General features: G+C 44.7%; 1 protein-coding gene across 1 annotated transcript in view; it reads left to right on the top strand.

Moving 5' to 3' along the window:
- LOC121285005 (microsomal triglyceride transfer protein) overlaps window positions 1-18,459 on the top strand; it is an 80,042-nt gene that overhangs the window by 53,584 nt on the left and 7,999 nt on the right. Inside the window, exons 13-19 of the mRNA XM_041201076.1 lie at window positions 3,835-4,003; window positions 6,063-6,170; window positions 8,755-8,967; window positions 12,645-12,856; window positions 14,286-14,383; window positions 15,880-16,001; window positions 17,995-18,222. Coding sequence (XP_041057010.1) covers window positions 3,835-4,003; window positions 6,063-6,170; window positions 8,755-8,967; window positions 12,645-12,856; window positions 14,286-14,383; window positions 15,880-16,001; window positions 17,995-18,222 — 1,150 coding nt within the window. The remainder of the gene's footprint in view (window positions 1-3,834; window positions 4,004-6,062; window positions 6,171-8,754; window positions 8,968-12,644; window positions 12,857-14,285; window positions 14,384-15,879; window positions 16,002-17,994; window positions 18,223-18,459) is intronic.

Raw genomic sequence — 18,459 nt, 5'->3', positions numbered from 1 at the left:
TCTCCATTAACACTCCCAGCGAGTGCCTCTTGTGGCTGGGGGGGGTGGTTTGTGATTGCAGAACTTACCCCTTGTTATGACCTGGTGAGGAGAAGTAAAATGGCTCCCTTCTTTTTCAACCTCCTCAGTTGGTTGCAATAAAGGTTAATTTAAAATTCTTTCCCTGTGGATACCTTTTGCCAATCAAAATGTATTTATTTTTTATAAGGAGCCAATTTAACCAGACTTTCTTGAGTTAAAGACAGAGTAATTTTGTATTCGTGACTAAAACCCAAGGAAACTTGTCCATGAGGTGTAGATGGTGGTATGTTGCGGCCATTAGGTTAGATGATTCCGGTAGAACTTTGGTTTCGCAGTCTGTTGGAGACACTTGTTGACTTGTCCCCAAGGGAGAGATGAACTGGTTGTCTCTGCAGGGTTAACTGAGGAGGCTGTCCTGTTTCTTCCTGTTTGCTGCCTGTCTTTGCTAAAACACGCTTGCCTTCAGCAAGAGAGAGAGAGAGAGAGCGAGAGGGAGGGAGATGGGAGAAAGGTCCTTCTTTGCTTCTTTGTTCTTCTGCTCTCACTGGCCCTCAGACAATTTTTAACCCATTTTCTCTGTGCATTCCCAGGAGGGGGAAATAGGCATGTCTTGCATCCACTGTCCGTTTCGCTTTCATCCCAGAACTTACCTTTTTACACATTCTGAGATAAAAATCAACAGGAGATGGATTTTTTTGGATTTCCGATGAGCTGTACAGGAAACGGTCCATTGTCCCCACAAACACAGGAGATTAAAGCACAGTGTTTTACATTTCCCGTACCTTTCTTTCAAGTGTCTCTGTTTGAAATGGTCCTTGCCATCTCTTCAGGTGTGAAATTCCATGTTCTCAGGATGGGTCCGTCAGTATAATCCACATGGGAATTTTCCAGTGGGTGGTCCCTTTACAGAATCAGCCATCTTTTGACCAGTGGCTTTACTTGTATTTCTTTAAAAAACACAGGTCTTCCTTAAAAAGTTCAGTATGGCCACAGGTAGTTGGGGAAGCTGTGGTCTATTTTTTGTGACACCCTCATGTGTCAGCTTGAGCTGTGTCAGCAAATTAATATTTCTCCTTGTGAAATCTGGCTGAATTTTGAAGGCCTGTTATGCAGGACATCAGTAAGGATGAAAAGAATTGAGGAGAAGACAAGGGTAAATCATGATAGTGATTGTCAATTAACTTAAGCAATTCAACTGTTTTGAGGGCCTTAGTGAGTTACATAGAATAAGAGAGAATATACAGCACAGAATATACAGCCATTCAGCCCAACCGGTCCACGCTGGTGTTCATGATCCCGTCAAACCTACTCCCATTAATTATACATATTATATCTTGGATCTATGCAGGGATTACACTGGTTTCTATGGGTAACAGGTTTTTTTTCAACAGTGCTTTAAAATGTCTATTCCATGCTTCAGCTCAAGCTTCCAGCTCTTTCTACAGCTCGTTCACTTTTTTCTGAGTCCCCAGACATAACTAATCAAGTACGGTGATCATCAATAGTAAACACATAATCAAACACAGAACAATTGAACACTACACCATCCTTCTTAAGCGTAACCATCCATACCTTTCTCTCTTATATGCTTATCCAGCTTCCCCTTAAATGCATCTATACTATTTGCTTCACTATTCTGTCTCGTAGCAAGTTCCACATTCTTACCACTCTTTGGGTAAAGACGTTTCTCCCAAATTCCCGATTGGGTTTCTTGGTGACCATCTTATATTGATGGCTTCTAGTTTTGCTCTTTCCTACATGTGGAAACGTTTTCCCTCTCTCTAAATCCAATCCATCGAAATCTTTATCACTTTAAAGATTATCTGTCAGCCTTCTCTTTTCAAAAGAAAAAAAGACCCAGATTTCATCCTTTCGGCCTGTTCATTTTTTTCAGGTAGTTATCTCTTCGCAGTTTCTGTATCATCCTTGTAGACCATTTTTTCCACCCTTTCCAATACCCTCTGTAACATTAGGGCAGACGAAAATGCAACAGGGCTTGACTTCAATGCATGGCAATGCAGGAAAGGACAATGCTAGGTCAGACAGTGAGACAATGGTATGACAATAGCGTGTCAGATAGCTTTGTCCATCTTAAAAGGACAAATTACAAGGAAGACAAAGGAAAAGGTTGGAGGCTAAAGGTGTGAGGTAGCTAACTTTTTTCTTTCATTGCTACCCAGGTGTATGCAAAGGAGCCTCAACTGATAAGGGAACAATGTTTATGCTTAACAGAAAGTTTATATAAAACATTGAAAGCATAAGTGGCTGACACAAAGGAAGAAAACCAAAATCTTCTGGAGGCAACAAACAAAATGTGGGGCTTCCATGTGAAGTCAGAGGAATTAGTGAAGCTTCGAGTGTCACGTAGACACAGACAGTTTTGTGACAAATTATAATAAAGGATAGCTGTTGGCTGATAGGTGTCAGACACTCAATCTTAACACACCCAAAACTCATTCACTTGGACCGAGTTAAAACCAGGCCCGAAGAAGCCATGTGGTTAAATTTGACGTTGGTGGGAGCAGGAGCAGACGGGCTATTCCTCTCACATCCTTCCCATTAACTTTGGAAGATGGCAGCAGGAGTGCCATTTCCTGCCTCTGACCCTTTACGCCAACCCCATAAGGTTTGAGGTGTGGGTTACACCGGTTGACGAGCACTTTTATTCGGGATTCTGCTAGTTTGCTGCTACTTGGAGAATCCTCCATGGAATTTCAGGAAGCAGGAGAGGCTGAAGAGGTAACAGAAGAGAGAGGAGGCTCATATGGAGCATAGCTGACATTGACCTGTTAGACCAAATAGCCTGTCTCTGTGCTGTAAATAATTTGTCATACTTGCATTTATATAGCACCTTTAATGTAATGAACCATTCCGAGGTGTTTCACAGGAGCATTATGAGACAAAATTTTACACTGAGCCCTACAAGGTGCTACTCGGACAGGGCTGAGATAAGTGTTAAGGAGGATAGAGAAGAGGAGAAATTGTGTCTTTCTTGGGGGTTGGGTGGGGGGGAGGTGGTGTGGGGTGGGATCAGAGAGACTGTTTGATTATAAAGCCATAGGACCAACAAACAGCAAGGAGAGTAATTGCAGGTAATAATGAGATCATTCTCTTCAGCACTGCCGTACGTCACCTGCCTAGGATTGAAGTCAAAATTGACTAAATGAAAGAGTTGAAATACTAGACTCTCAATGTGCAGCGCAGAGATTGGGAATAAACCTACAGTATCCATAAGAACATAAGAAGTAGGAGCAGGAGTAGGTCATTCAGCCCTTCAAGCCCACTCTGCCATTCAATGAGATCATGGCGGATCTCCTACTTCAGCACCATTTCCCTGCAGTATCCCTGGATGTTTTTAATATGTAGAAATCTATCGATCTCAGTCTTCAACATATTCAACGCCTGAGCCTCCACAGCCCTCTGGGACAGAAAATTCCAAAGATTCACCACCTTCTGAGTGAAGAAATTCTTCATCTCAGTCCTGAGAGCAGAGTAGCTTTGAATCATAGTCAATGGCTGATTGAGGGAACTGTTACCCATTAAGTTGATTGTCCCAAAACCAAAAACACTGTGTTGAAGCACGGGCAGCCTTATTGGTTAACGCAGTATTGCATTGGTCTGTCCTTGCTGGGTAATTAGATATTTCTTAACGTTGACCCAAGTGGTTCCTGAATACACAGTAACACCCGTTTGACTGTGGGAGAGGAATAAGCGATTACACAATGTAAAGTTGGAACTTTGGAACTTGAAGTTCTGTCCCAGGCCTGTGATCAATTGTACTCATCCAGCTGCTTTTCAATTTTTCTGTCCCAGTCCACAACTAGTCGATGCTGTGACCTCCGCTCAGACCCCTGCTTCTTTCTCAGCGATACTGGAGTTCTTAGATTTCAGGAATGACAGTAACTACCTCTTACAAGAGAGGTTCCTGTACGCCTGTGGCTTTGCCTCTCATCCCACCGAGGAGATGCTGAGTGCTTTAATGGTGAGTATTTTCACTCAGAGGGATGTCTTATCCCCAGACTTGTCGCTATCTCGGTCGCTGTAACTTGTCATTATCCCCTCTCCTATCCTGATGCCATGACTCATAGTGGCCTACATTTCCCTGGGCAGCAACAGAACTGTGCATTGTCCGAATGGCCATTCTGCATCCGGACAGTAAGGCCAACATTGTGTGAGGAGCTTTATTGCCACCAGCACACACTGTAAAAGGAGTTAGAAATGTTGCCTGTGATTTTTCTGACGAGCACTAGATTCAGTATGCTTGGATAATGAGCCCTCAAAATATCAGAAGGCCAAATTGCGAAGGGCTATTAAATTGTGTAATGTCATGAAAACTGACCTGGATTCTGTCCTCAACATACATCCTACACATGGACATGTTTGCAGTGGTTGTCAGTGGGGAGGCTGGGTCATTGAAGTTATTCAAGGCTGAGTTAGATAGATTTTTGATAGACAAGGGAGTCCCTGGATTATTGGGGGGGGGGGCAGGAAAGGGGAGTTGAAACCACAATCAGATCAACCATGATCTTATCGAATGGTGGAGCAGGCTCAAATGGGCTGAATGGCCTACCCTTGCTCCTATGTTCCTGTGTTCCATTCTTGCTGAGACAGTAAGGCCAATTGTACCCAACAGTACAAATGCGAAGGCTTTGTCCAGCAAGGGTTGACAGGAAACACCAGCTATTCATATTCAGGCTGCTTCAATGGAATGAATTACCCAGTGCAAACCTGGGAAAGGGAGAACTTTAATCCCCTATGTTCCAGTTCCCAGGCTGAACAATGATTAATCCAGGGCGTTTTGAGATACAGAGAGACAGGTCTGCCACAAACTCTCCATCTTTAAAAGGGTGTGAAAGGAAGAAAGCCCAAGTGGACAAAGGTCTTTTTTATACATTCACAGGATATGAGCATCACTGGCTGGGCCAGTGTTTATTGCCCATCCCTAATTGCCCTTGAGAAGGTGGTGGTGAGCTGCCTTCATGAACCGCTGCAGTCCCTGTGGTGTGGGTACACCCACAGTGCCGTTAGGGAGGGAGCTGGTTATGTATTATTCCTGATTTCAAAGTTGAAGAAGCAACTTTTTAAATTAGCCAAAAGTTCCAGAAATAAGGGTGTAGAATGCTCAGGATAATTATAGGTAGGTCAGTGCCCACAATCCAGACATGAACTAGAATAGGGAGGGGTTGCTGTGTGGAATCTTCGGCTCAGTGAGCAGGGGTGGGGCCCGCTTGCTGAGGTGTAAACTGACACGGGGTGATGTCGGGCGTGCGTCCCAACGTCACCGAGCGTCATTTAGATTTTCGGTCAAAGGCCTATTAATGCTATTTAACTAACAATTAAAATAGTTAACGGAGCTGCCCGTCCAACCTTAAGGTTGGCGAGGGGGGCAGGCCAAGAGCCCAGGCGGCCTTCGCATTTTTCATGGAGAACCTCATCCACGGGCGGGACGAGGTGTCATGAACGATTTTAAATTTTCTCATGAGGGGACATGTCATAAATTTTTTTTTTAACATATTATCCAGCTGTTAAAGCTCAAAACTAATAGAGGTTCCTCAGGGAGATTTCTGCGCTCTTTCACGCGCATGCGCAGAAGAGCGCACTCCCTACTCAGAGACCCCCGCCGGCACAGGAAGTGCACAGCGCTTCTGGGCACACGTCCTGCTTAATTGGCCCGCCCATGTAAAATGGCGGCGTGGACCCCATTGGGTCTGCACCCGCCCACACCAGCCCCCACGCAACCTCCCCCCTCCATCACCACCCCCGACAGGGGCAAAATTCTACCCATAATGTTTGTCAGACTGAGGGGGTCTCATACTAATATAAAGTTAAACTTGAACAACACCTTATGGAACAACAGGTTAAACCAGCCCCCACTTTCAGTCAGGAAACTTGCTTTGATAAATTGCATTCCGATATAACACTTTTAAAAAGTCCATGTGTACGATAGATTGTTGCATATCCGTTTTAATCCAGTCTCTGTTGCATGATAACTGCTTCTACCTGTAACACCAATAGTTTTCTTTGTCACTGGTCTGTCGCAGCATAAACTTAATGGAAAAATCAGGAGCAACGACATCCGAGAAACTGTTGTGATTATCATCGGGGCACTCATCAGGAAATTCTGCCAGAAAGGACAGTGTGAACTGCCGGTGGGTAAAGATACAGCCAGTCAATCTGATGTGTCTCGTTTATATAAAGTTACATTGAATCTGCAGCATAAGAACAGGCCATTTGGCCCAACTGGTTTATGCTGGTGTTTATGCTCTACATGAACCTCCTTCTACCCCTCTTCATCTAACTCTTTCATGATGTCCTTCTATTAAATTCTCCCTCATGTTTATCTAGCCTCCCCTTAAATGTATCTATGCTATTCACCTCAGCCACTCCCTGTGGTAGTGAGCTCCATTCTCATCTCCCTCTGGGTAAAGATGTTTCTCCTGAATTCCCCATTGGATTTATTAGTGATTACCTGATATTTATGGCCCCCTAAATTTGGACTCCCCCAGAAGTGGAAACGCTTTGGGCGGGATTTTCATGCGGGCTTCGGGACCCTGACATTGGGACCAAATGGGGGTCCTGAATCTGCACTTGCCGGGAGCCAGACATGGGGAGCTATTTTGCTGGAAGTTACCCATCCCTGCGCTTGCCGTTCTAATAAGGTTGTTGGCGGGTCTGAGAATGCGAGGGCTCCCTTCAAAATGCCCTCAGAGGGATATATTTAAACTCAAAACTCAGAGGGGCAAACAGGCAGGTCCCCTCTGAGCAGGGGAGAAACTCTTCTGGTGGCAGCATTTGGGTGGAGGGCACAGTCTTTCCCGCCCAAGGCCCCCTCTTTGGGCAATGGTGCCTCTGTGTCCGATGGCTCCTGGGCCTGCTGAGGGAGGCTGCCTCCTTGAAGATAGTGGTTTCTCCGACCCCAGCAAAATGCTGGTGCCCTCTCTAAATCCCCCCCCCCCCCACCCAATTTCGGTCTTAAATACGCAAATTGGCTGCTCACCTCCGTGCAACGGGCAGCTTATCCATGGTAGCGGGAAGGGGTGAGGGAACTGTCCCAAAGCAGCTCCTCACTGTTTACCGCCCTCTGCGCATCCCCCCAGGCCCACCACTATGGGCTCAGGTAAATTCAGCGCTCACTGTAAAATCTAACCTATGAAACCCTTCCATCATTTTAAAGACCTCTGTCGGGTCACCCCTCTTCTTTTGATTCTTTCACGGGATGTGAGTGTCACTGGCAAGACCAGCATTCGTTCCCCACCCGTTGATTTTCCTTGAACTGGGTGTCTGGCTAGGCCATTTCAGAGGGCAGTTCAAGAGTCAACCACGTTGCTGTGGGTCTGGAGTCACACATAGAGCAGGCCAGGTAAGGACAGCGGATTTTCCTTCCCTAAAGGACATTAGTGAAAGAGATGGGTTTTGACAACAAGGGGCAGTGGTCTCACAGCCACTATGACTGAGGCTAGTTTTATATTCCCAATTTTATTAACTGGATTTAAATTCCACCAGCTTCTGTGGTGGGATGTGAGCTGTGCTCCCAGGAGATTAGCATGGGTATCTGGATTACTCGTTTAGTGACATTACCACCCTCTCACCCTCAGCCACCTCCCTTCTAGAGAAAGGAATCCCAAGCCCGTTCAGCCTTTCCAAATAATTTTACCTCTCATTTCTGGTATTGTGAACAGTAGTATTCACAATGATATTAACATTGTTATATACATTGATACAACATGGGAGTTGGGTTGAGTGGCTAGCATGAAATCACCAGGCAATGAGCCTAATTAATTTGTATTCTTAGCATCGGCCGCCTGAGAGATGGTGAATTTGATTTCTGTCTTTTACTGCCAGTCAAATGTAGCCCCTTCTCCTCCTGCTTTTATTTTGTTGGGCTGCTAGAAAGAAGCCTTACCCATAAAAAGGAAGGACATTACATTTATATAGCACCTTTCACAACTTCAGGACATCCCAAAGCGCTTTACAACCAAAGAGGTACCTTCGGAGTGTAGTCACCATTGTAATGTAGGAAATCCAGCAGCCAATTTGCACTCAGCAAGCTCCCACAAACAGCAGTGCGATTAGTGACCAAATAAGCTGTTTAAGGCGTTGGCTGAATGATAATTATTGGCCAGGACTCCAGGGGGATATCCCTGCTCTTCTTCAAATTAGCGCCATGGTATCTTTTCACATCCACCAAAGCAGGCAGATGGGGCCTCGGTTTAATATTTCATCCAAAAGGCAGCATCTCCGACAGAGCAGCACTCGCTCAGCCCGGCCATGGAAGTTGTGCCTTAGGTGATAGGAGACAGCATCCTCAGCATGAGTAGGGCCTACAACCCTACCTGAACACTCGTTTGGGTTTTAAATGATATGCTTTACGTTTTAAGGTTGACCACTTTAACTGCCAGTTCTCGTCAATGGCAAAACTGTCATTCGATGTTAGACCCCGTCCACTCTATCGACAACAACTTACATTTATGTAGCGTTTCACAGGAACATTATCAGACAGAAACTAGCAGCAAACCACATAAGGAGATAATAGGGCAGGGCCCAAAAGGTTTTAAGGAAATTTAAGAAGAGGCTTAAAAGTGGGGAGTGAGGTAGAGAGGCAGAGTGTTTTAGGGAGGGAATACCAGAGCTAAGGGCACAGCTGCTGGGGATGAAGCAACGATACAAAAAGTATCAGCAACTTGCACATTGTGTTTTAAATTCCTGAGCCTGAAATTATTTTTTCTATTCCAGACCGTGGTCAAAGCGAAGGAAATGATTCTTAAAGGTGCGGAATCGGCAAAAGAAGAATCTGAGATTCAGATGTACATCCTGTCTCTGAAGAATTCTCTTCTCCCTGCCGCGATTCCTGTCTTACTGAAACACGCAGAGTCGGGTATTGGGCCCATCAGCAATATTGCTGTTGCAGCTATCCAGAAATATGAACAAGCATACATCACGGAGGAGGTGAAATTTCACATCATTATCATAGAGTCATAGAATTGCACTGCACAGAAGGAGGCCATTGTGCATGTGCTGGCTCTTTGCAAGAGCAATCCAATTGGTTCCACACCCAGCTTTCTCCCCATAGCTCCAGAAATTGCTTTTTAGAAGTTTCTATGGAATCTCATTCCACCACACTTTAAAGCTGCTCTTAACAACCCTCTGTGCAAACCTGCCCTTTGTTACGATCGCCAGTTGATGTTACCACTGGACAAGCCTGATCCCAGAGTGGAATCCTAACTTTTAATTGTTTGCTTAGATAGTTGGAGAGGGGCTACTGAACAGGATCACTGGAGTCAGCTAATGAGCTTTTAACAAAAGCATAAAATATTTATTAAACAAGAAAAGATGAACTATATTGCAATACTCCTTCACCCACAACAATATCTTTACAGATATATATAGGTTTGTAAGGATAACACAAGTTACAAAAGCTATCTTATATTCTAATGTTCACATTAAGTAAAGTCCATGTAAACTAATTGGCAACCTGTGGTCAGACACACCACACTCTGAAACCAGGTGACAAATGCCACCCCAGGCAGATGCTATGGATAGCTCCTCAACTCACCCAGATGCTTGTTTTACTGAACTCCGTCTTTCACATGAGGATTTTCAATCTTCACTCTCCAAGAACTGACCTTGGATTCTTCTCCCAAACCCATGTTTTCTCTCAGGTGTCTTCCGCAAGGGTTCACCTCCAAGGTTTCACAATATCCTTCCGATATTCCTCCCCCTGGGTCACCACATGCATTCAAGCTGTCTTCCACACACACTCTCTCACCGAAACAGCTGTCAACAGTACACCACTGCTTCACACGTCCAAAGGAAAGAATTACAGACCTACAGTTGTCTCTTTCAACCTTCTGGCCTCTCACTAGCCTTTGTCTCTTTGAGCTTGAAGCTTGGAGCCTTTTTCTGATCCTCCTAACTCCACTTAACAGGACCTTTTTCCAGGTTCCTGTCCTTCCTTTGACTAGAAGGTCTCCTTGTGACTTTCTCCTATCCACTCTCCTGGATTCTTGGGGATTTTCTTCTTTAGCTTGAGACTTGCTATCTGCCCCTTTTGCTTCAGTCTCTCTCTGGCAGTTACTTTCAACCAACTTTAGCTTGGGACTGGCTATCTGTCCCTTCTAGGTTGCTTCTGCCTGGCAGCTGCCTTCGAAACCAACTGAACTCATACAGCTTCCAAATCAAACTGCTGTTTCTAGTTTCTTCTGTGCGTGCGTGTGTGTGTGTGTGTGGGAGGGACCTGCCTCTCTGGACCCCTGTTGCTAGGCAACAGTCCAGTTTTTCTACTCTTGTGTTTGCTTAACTTCTCTTACAGTCGTAAACTCTCATTAGAAATGCAGGCACCTTTTATAGTGAAACTAAAACTTAACTTGACCTTTTCTTAAGACAAAAATGCAGAAATATAAATCAAGCTTAAACTTCAGAGCTAAAACTCCTTCTTAACACCCACAAATACCAAATATAACTTACTTAAACTCTCTCTATTTCCTAACACCATGCAAAAGCTACCCATCATAACAGCTGCAAAAGATCCAGGGGCTCAATATAATTTCAAATGGAAAATTATAAAATGCAAAATTGTAAAAATGCAAAAGGTTCCGTAAACAGCAATGAGGTAACAACAACTGAAATACTCCCCAGGTCAGGTAGCATCCATGGAGAGAGAAACAGAGTTAACGTTTCAGGTCAATGACCTTTTAGGTCAGAACTGGAATAAGTTAGAGACGTAATAGGCTTTAAGCAAGTACAGAGGCATGAAAAGTTGGGGGAGGGGAGTAAGGGAAAAACCTGGAGGTCTCTGATAGGGTGGAGGGCGGTGTTTATGGCCCTGGGACCATGGGAAGGGAGGAGGTAAAAGGAAAGTTGTTATACATCTTCTGCGCTTGCACAGCAAGTTGCTGAGGGAAGCGGAGGGACATTGAGGGGGGATTGAAGAGTGAAACAGGCTGTTGCAGAGGGAGTACAACCTTCAGAATGCTGGAAGAGGATGAAGGGGAAGATGTGGTATCCAAGACTCAAACGATCCTTCCTGCTGAAACACCAATTTATTTGTTCTCCTTTCCATTTGGTATATTGTAGCTATTACTCACAATCTGGCTTCCTCTGCATTGGGGAGACCAAACACAGGTTGCTGTGCAAAACATCACAGTTCAGTCTGCAAGCATTACCCCAAGCTTCCAGTCACCTATCCTTTTAATTCTCTGCCTCTTTCTCACTCTGACCCCTCCGATCTTGGCTTCCTATACTGTTTCAATGAAGCTCATGGAAACTCGGGGAATGGCACCTCAACTTCACAGCCTTCCAGACTCAACATGGAATTCAATAATTTCAGATTATAACCAACGTTCCCATGTTTTTGGACAGCAGTTGTTGGTAATGAATTTTCTGCTGCCATTTATGCCTTGTCTGGACCCACCTTTGTTTTTTCACTTGCCCCATTACTTGTCTCCTTTTGCCTTTCATCTCCATCCCTTTAGTCATTTACTCTTTCCTACTTTCCATCCAATCGCAGACCTTCCCTTCTGTTCCTTCCTCCCCTCCTCTCCCGCTTTCCTCTTGCCTCTGTACTTGCTGAAAACCTGTTACATCTCCAGCATTTTCCAGTTCTGATGAAAGATCATCAGCCAGAAAAGTTAACTCTGTCTCTCTCTCCACAGATGTTGCCTAGTCTGATGAGTATTTCCAGTTTTGATTTTGGATTTCCAGCATCCACATTCTTTTGTTTTTGGACCAGATAATCTGTTTTCAGGGATGTTTTTTTTGAGGGATAAATATTGACCAGGACACTGGGGAGAGCTTTGCTACTCTGCTTCCAAATGGTGACCATGGGATCTTTTATGTCCAACTGAGAGGGTAGACATTGGTTTAACATCTCTTGAGAAAGACAGCACCTTTGACAGTGCAGCACTCCCTCAGTACTGAATTGGAGTGCCTGCTGGATTTTGTGCTGAAGTGGGGCTTGAACTCATGGTCTACTGACCTAGAGGCAAAGTGCTACCCACTGAGCCAGGGCTGACACTGTGAAGTTTGTTAGCTGCCTTTATCTATCACAAGGATAATTTGGGGTGAAGATGGTGTAGTGGTCATGTCCCTAGATGGACTAGTAATCCAGAGGCCCAGGACATGGGTTCAAATTCCAGCATAGCAGGTGGTGAGATTTAAATTAAATTAATAAATCTGGAATATAAAGCTAGTCTCAGTAATTGTGACCATAACTACTATCATCAATTGCTGTAAAAACCCATCTGGTTCACTAATGTCCTTTAGGGAAGGAAATCTGCGGTACTTACCTGGTCTGGCCTACATGTGACTCCAGACCGGCAGCAATGAGGTTGACTCTTAACTGCCCTCTGAAATGGCCGAACAAGCCACTCAGTTCAAGGGCAATTAGAGATGGGTAACAAATGCTGGTCTTGCCAGCGACACCCACATCCCAAGAATAAAGAAAAAGAACAAACCCTGGCTGAAATGGGTTTAATCAGAGCCTGTGGAATGAAGCGGACCCATGTGTCTTAGTTCCCCATTAGGCAGCTTGTCATTTTGTCTCTTTGTTTAAACCTGAGCAGATGCTTTGGACAGAAGGCCATCAGCATTTACAGAGCTCATTGTCACAGCTTTGTGTTTGACAGGTGAGAAAGGTAATGAACAGGATCTACCATCAGAGCCGACAGATCCATGAGAAGACGGTGCGGACATCTGCAGCAGACATTATCTTTAGCAACAACCCCTCGTACATGGATGTTAAAAATATTCTCCTTTCCATTGGCGAGCTACCAGCTGAAATGAGCAAATATTTACTCTCTAAGATTCAGGATATTCTCCGATTTCAACTTCCGGGGAGGTAAATTTTTCTTCATTTGTAAATTGTGTTTTTACGTCAAGCAGATTTAAGGTAATTGGCAAAAAAATCTCTTGGGGCAGATGTGAAGAAATGCGAGTTTTTGTGATCTGCAAGCACTACCCTTAAAGCAGATTCAATAGTAACTTTCAACAGGGGAATTAGAGAAATACTTCAAAAGGAAAAAAAAATGCAGGATCAGGGAGGTTGTATTAATTGGATAGAACTTTTAAAGAGCCAGCAAGGACAAGATGGGCCAAGTGGCCTCCTTTGGTGCTCTATCATTCTGTTACTCCCATTTTTCTTACTCTTTCATGGGACCTGGGCATTGCTAGCAAGGCCAGCATTTATTGTCCATCCCTAATTGCCCTTGAGAAGGTGGTGGTGAGCTGCCTTCTTGAACCACTACAGTCCATGTGGTGTAGGTACACCCACAGTGCTGTTAGGGAGGGAGTTCCAGGATTTTGGCCCAGTAACAGTAAAGGAATGGTGATATATTTCCAAGTTTGGATGGTGTGTGACTTGGAGGGAAACGTGCAGGTGGTGGTGTTCTCTTGTGTCTACTGCCCTTGTCCTTCTAGATGGGAAAAGTCATGGGTTTGGAAGGTGCTGTGGAACTGATGAGTTCCTGCAGTGCATCTTATAGATGGTACACACTGCTGCCACTATGCATCGGTAGTGGAGGGAGTGAATGTTTAAGGTGGTAGATGGGGTGCCAATCAAGGGGACTGCTTTGTCCAGGATGGTGTTGAGTTTCTTGAATGTTCTTGGAGCTGCACTGATCTAGGCAAGTGGAGAGTATCCCATCACACTCCTGGCTTGTGCCTTGTAGATGGTGAACTGACTTGGGAGAGTCAAAAAGTGCATTACCCACCACAGAATTCCCATCCAATGACCTGCTCTTGTAGCCATTGCAAAGCACCTTGGGAAATACATGAATACTGCTAATAAATGAGATGGCCACCTCTCCCTCTTCTCAGGCCCTCAAAACTTACCTCAGCACAGTCTGAGGCCTAACATTAATGTTGCTGGCAAATCATTGAGACACTTCATCCCTTTAGATTGCACTTGCCCTCCTTCAGTTGCCGTAGTGGGTGTTCCATCTCATCGTCCTTCCCAGCATTGTTGAGCCCCTTCTTGGTAATGAAGTTGACATCTGGCGCCTGGCCCCCATAGTACTTCAGGCCCAAGGGTGGAAATAGAGCTGGGGCCATGGTGGGGTCTAGGCAGCGTGTGGAATTTTCTTGAGTGTATCCAAATTTCTTCCTGTAGAAGGTTATATATTTAAAAACTATACAAGTTTTCTTGGTCTTTCACAATTTATTTTTGTTTTTTGTAAATATACTTAATTCTGTAGCCCTGTTTAGGCCTGACACTTGGTGGTAGTGCAAGGATTACCTGTTCTTAACCATATCTACTTTATCCTTTGCAGTGAAATGGTGCGAAAAGTTCTGAAGGACACTGTTATCCACAACTATGACCGATTCTCCAAGATTGGCTCTTCGTCGGCCTACTCAGGATACATGAAACGTACGGCAGCATCAGGAACATTTATGTAGCACCTTTTAAAGTAATAAAACATCCCAGGGCGCTTCACAGGAATGTTAGCAGACAAAATTTGACCACAAGCCACATAAGGGGATATTAGGACATGTGATCAAAAACTTGATCATAGAAGTAGGTTTTAAGGACTGTCTTAAAGGAGAACATAGGAACAGGGGGAGCCCATTCAGCCCCTCAGGCTTATTCTGTCATTCAGTGAGATCATGGCTGATTTGTGACCTAACTCCATATTCCCACCTTTGATCAATATTTCTTAATACCTTTGGTTAACAAAATTCTATCAATCTCAGATTTAAAATTAACAATTGATCTGGCATCGATTGCTGTTTGTGGAAGAGAGTTCCAAACTTCTAACATTCTTTCTGTGTGGGTGGCTTTGTATGTTTGTGTGTGTGTGTGTGTGTGTGTGTGGGTGTGTTTGTGCGTGTATGTGTGTTTGTCTGCATGTGTGTGTGTCTGTGTGTGTGTTTGTGCCTGTGTGTCGGTGTGCCTGTGTGTGTGTGTGTGTGTTTGTGTGTGTGTGTGGGTGTGTGTGTTTGGGGGTGTGTGTGGGTGTGTGTGTCTGTGGGTGTGTGTGTCTGTGTTTGTGGGTGTGTGTGTAAGTGTCTGCCTGTGTGTGTGTGTGTATATATATATATATATATATCTGTGTTTCTGTGTGGGTGTGTGTGTCTGTGTTTGTTTGTGGGTGTGTGTGTCTGTGTTTGTGGGTGTGTGTAAGTGTCTGCCTATGTGTGTGTGTATATGTTTGTGTTTGTGTGTGGGTGTGTGTGTCTGTGTTTGTGTGTCTGTGTTTGTCTGTGTGTGTTGGTGTGTGTGTAATTGTCTGCCTATGTGTATATATGTCTGTGTTTGTGTGTGTGTGTGTTTGGGGATGTGTGTGTAAGTGTCTGCCTGTGTGTGTGTGTGTGTATATATATATATATATATCTGTGTTTCTGTGTGGGTGTGTGTGTCTGTGTTTGTTTGTGGGTGTGTGTGTCTGTGTTTGTGGGTGTGTGTAAGTGTCTGCCTATGTGTGTGTGTATATGTTTGTGTTTGTGTGTGGGTGTGTGTGTCTGTGTTTGTGTGTCTGTGTTTGTCTGTGTGTGTTGGTGTGTGTGTAATTGTCTGCCTATGTGTATATATGTCTGTGTTTGTGTGTGTGTGTGTTTGGGGATGTGTGTGGGTGTATCTGTGTGTGCATGGGGTTGTGAGGAAGGCAGTGCTGCCTTGGATGATGAATAATCCATTGGCCTTTACTGTGTAGACTCGCACAGGGAGATACAGGGTGCAGCTGGACTGTCACTCCTGGTAGAGAGTACTTGAGCACAGGAAAGAGGATAGAAAATCTGGAGCAATAACTGGGGGCAGTTGTGAGTTGTCAGTCGGCTAAATCCTGGTGCGTGATGATTCATACAAGCGAGCAGCATCATGTGTCATGCTATCGGGTGAGTTACTGGGGAAGTCTTTCTCTTTTTCAGAGGGTACAGATTCATCGTTGACGTACAGTCTGGACATCCTATACTCGGGATCTGGCATCCTGAGAAAGAGCAACATGAACATCTTTTTGCTCAGCCAGGGAACACAGCTACAAGCAACACAGGTACGCAGAAGTAGAGGCTCATGGTTCTTTAGCGCAAGGACTGTCATTGGTTTAATCATTTGCCCACGAGAAGAAGCAACGCTTTATCCTAAACAAGTTGGCTTCATTTACAAAGCTGTTTTAGGAATAAAATCAGCAAATGCTGGAAATTCTCAGCAGATCAGGCAGTAGCTGCAGGGAGAGAAACAGAGTTAACGGGTCAAATTTTAACCCATTCAAAACACACCCACTGAACAGAATGAAAACCAAAGCCAGAATTTGGGGTCCCGCGGTGGGGGGAGGGGGCATGTACCCCAACGTGAATGGCTTGGAATTGGGCAAGATGACATTGGACAAGATGACATTGGGCAAGCGTCCCAGCATCATTGTGCTCGATGGGTGGACGCCAAAGTCAGAAATGTGCCCGCCAACAATTAAGTGGGCAAATAAGCCCATTAACATCCCAATTGTCAGCGATTTTTCGTTGCCCGTCCAACCTTACGGTTGGGAAATGGGCCAATCGGCCAGGCAGGCTGTACATTTTTGATGAAACCTCATCCGAGGGCGATATGAAATCTCTGTTAGGATTTAAAATAAAAAGAAATATCTGGGGACTGTTTTTTTTTTATGAGGTCTGCTTCCAAATGCTTGATTGTGCTGCATGGACATTTTCTTGCAGCATTTTTGTGCTTTATTTCATTATTTGGAGGTTTGCAGCTCCCTGGGGGCATCTGTCTGCCTTCAGGGAGCTCAGTGGAAGCGCTCACCCAGCACCCGCGGTGAGATCAGCACCCACCCTCCTCCCACCTCCACCGGCAGCGCTGAACCTTTCTCCGGGTGCGTTTCTTGCTAGTTGTCCGTGAATTGGCCCGGCCAGCGTAAGATTGCAGTCGGCAGCCGATCGCGGGCGGAAGTGCATTTCACGTCCGCTTCTGAGCCCACCCGACGAGCACAAAATTCAGGCCCAAGACTCAGAGTTTCAGGTCACTGACCTTTAATTAGAAAAACTCCTGGTAATAGTGAGAGATGCTGCAGAAACTGCTCACGGATGACAGGCCAAGAGTTACAGAGAATTACATTGAATTTACAGCACAGAAACAGGCCATTTAGCCCACCTGGTCCAAGCCAGTGTTTATCCTCCACTCAAGCCTCCTCCCACCCTACTTCATCTCACCCTATCATCGTATCCTTTACTTCCTTTCTTCCTCATCTAAACTATTCACCTCAGCCACTCCCTGTGGTAGTGAGTTCCACATTCTCACTACACTTTGAGTAAACAAGTTTCTCCTGAATTCCCGGTTGGATTTATTAGTGACTGCCTTATATTTATGGCTCCTGGTTTTGATCTCGCCCACAAGTGGAAACATCTTGTCTATGTCTACCCTATTGAACCCCTTCATAATTTTAAAGATCCCTAGCAGGTCACCTCTCAGCTTTCTCTTTATCATGAGGAAAGAGTGCCAGCCTGTTCAATCTTTTCCAAAGATTATAAACTGTCAGACTGACCTAATTTTTGTAAATAACCGTTGCACTTTCTCGAGTGCCTCTATATACTTTTTGTGATATCAAAACCAGAACTGTTGACTGTATTCCAAATGTGGTTCAACCAATGTTCAGTACAGATTTAACTTACTGCCAATGAAGTACTTTTTGAAGTGTAGTCACTGAGGTAATATAGAAAACACATTAATTTCTTACCTTATGAGATCCCACAGGCAAAGTGATGGATGACCAGATATAATGTGTGTTTGTGATGTTGGTCGTGAATATTGGCCAGGACACCGGGAATAACTCACCTGCTCTTCTTCAAAATAGTCCCACGGGATCTTTTAGGTCCTCCTGAGAGGGCAGCTGGAGCCTCAGTTTAATGTCTCCTCTGAAAGACGGCACCAACGACAGTGCAAAATTCCCTCAGTACAGCACTGGGCAGGGGTGGGGGTTATGTGCAATTTGGCAGTGTTGCTGCATTAGGGTCTGCTTGAGTTATTCAGTGTGTCATTCTTATTCTCCGCAGGTTGTGATCGAAGCTCAGGGTTTAGAGTCTTTAATAGCTGCAACAGCCGATGAAGGTGAGGCCAATCTCGAGTCCCTGGCTGGGATGTCTGCTGTACTGTTTGATGTCCAACTCAGGCCAGTCACCTTCTTCCAAGGCTACACCGACTTAATGGCCAAGATGTTCACGGCAACTGGAGCACCGATGAGTGTGGTTAAAGGCCTTATTCTGCTCATTGATCACGTCCAGGTATCTACACATTTCCACCAGCCTTCACCTCTGGATTTTCAAGGAATGGTTAAGATAATTCTTTATTAGAGCTTTTCTTTTTATATGTAGCCACTTGATCTTAATCAGAACATTCTCTCTAATTGACATTGCTCAGTGGGAAGAATTTTGACTTAGAATTCCCTGTTAATCCTTTACGTAATTTAAAAAATATATGTATTAATGGGATGTGGGCGTTGCTGGCTGGGCCAGTATTTA

Source organism: Carcharodon carcharias, chromosome 1 (genome assembly GCF_017639515.1).
Source record: "Carcharodon carcharias isolate sCarCar2 chromosome 1, sCarCar2.pri, whole genome shotgun sequence".
NCBI lineage: Eukaryota > Metazoa > Chordata > Chondrichthyes > Lamniformes > Lamnidae > Carcharodon > Carcharodon carcharias.
The sequence above is the reverse complement of the archived record's forward strand: the minus strand, read 5'-3'. Positions and strand labels throughout refer to the sequence as shown.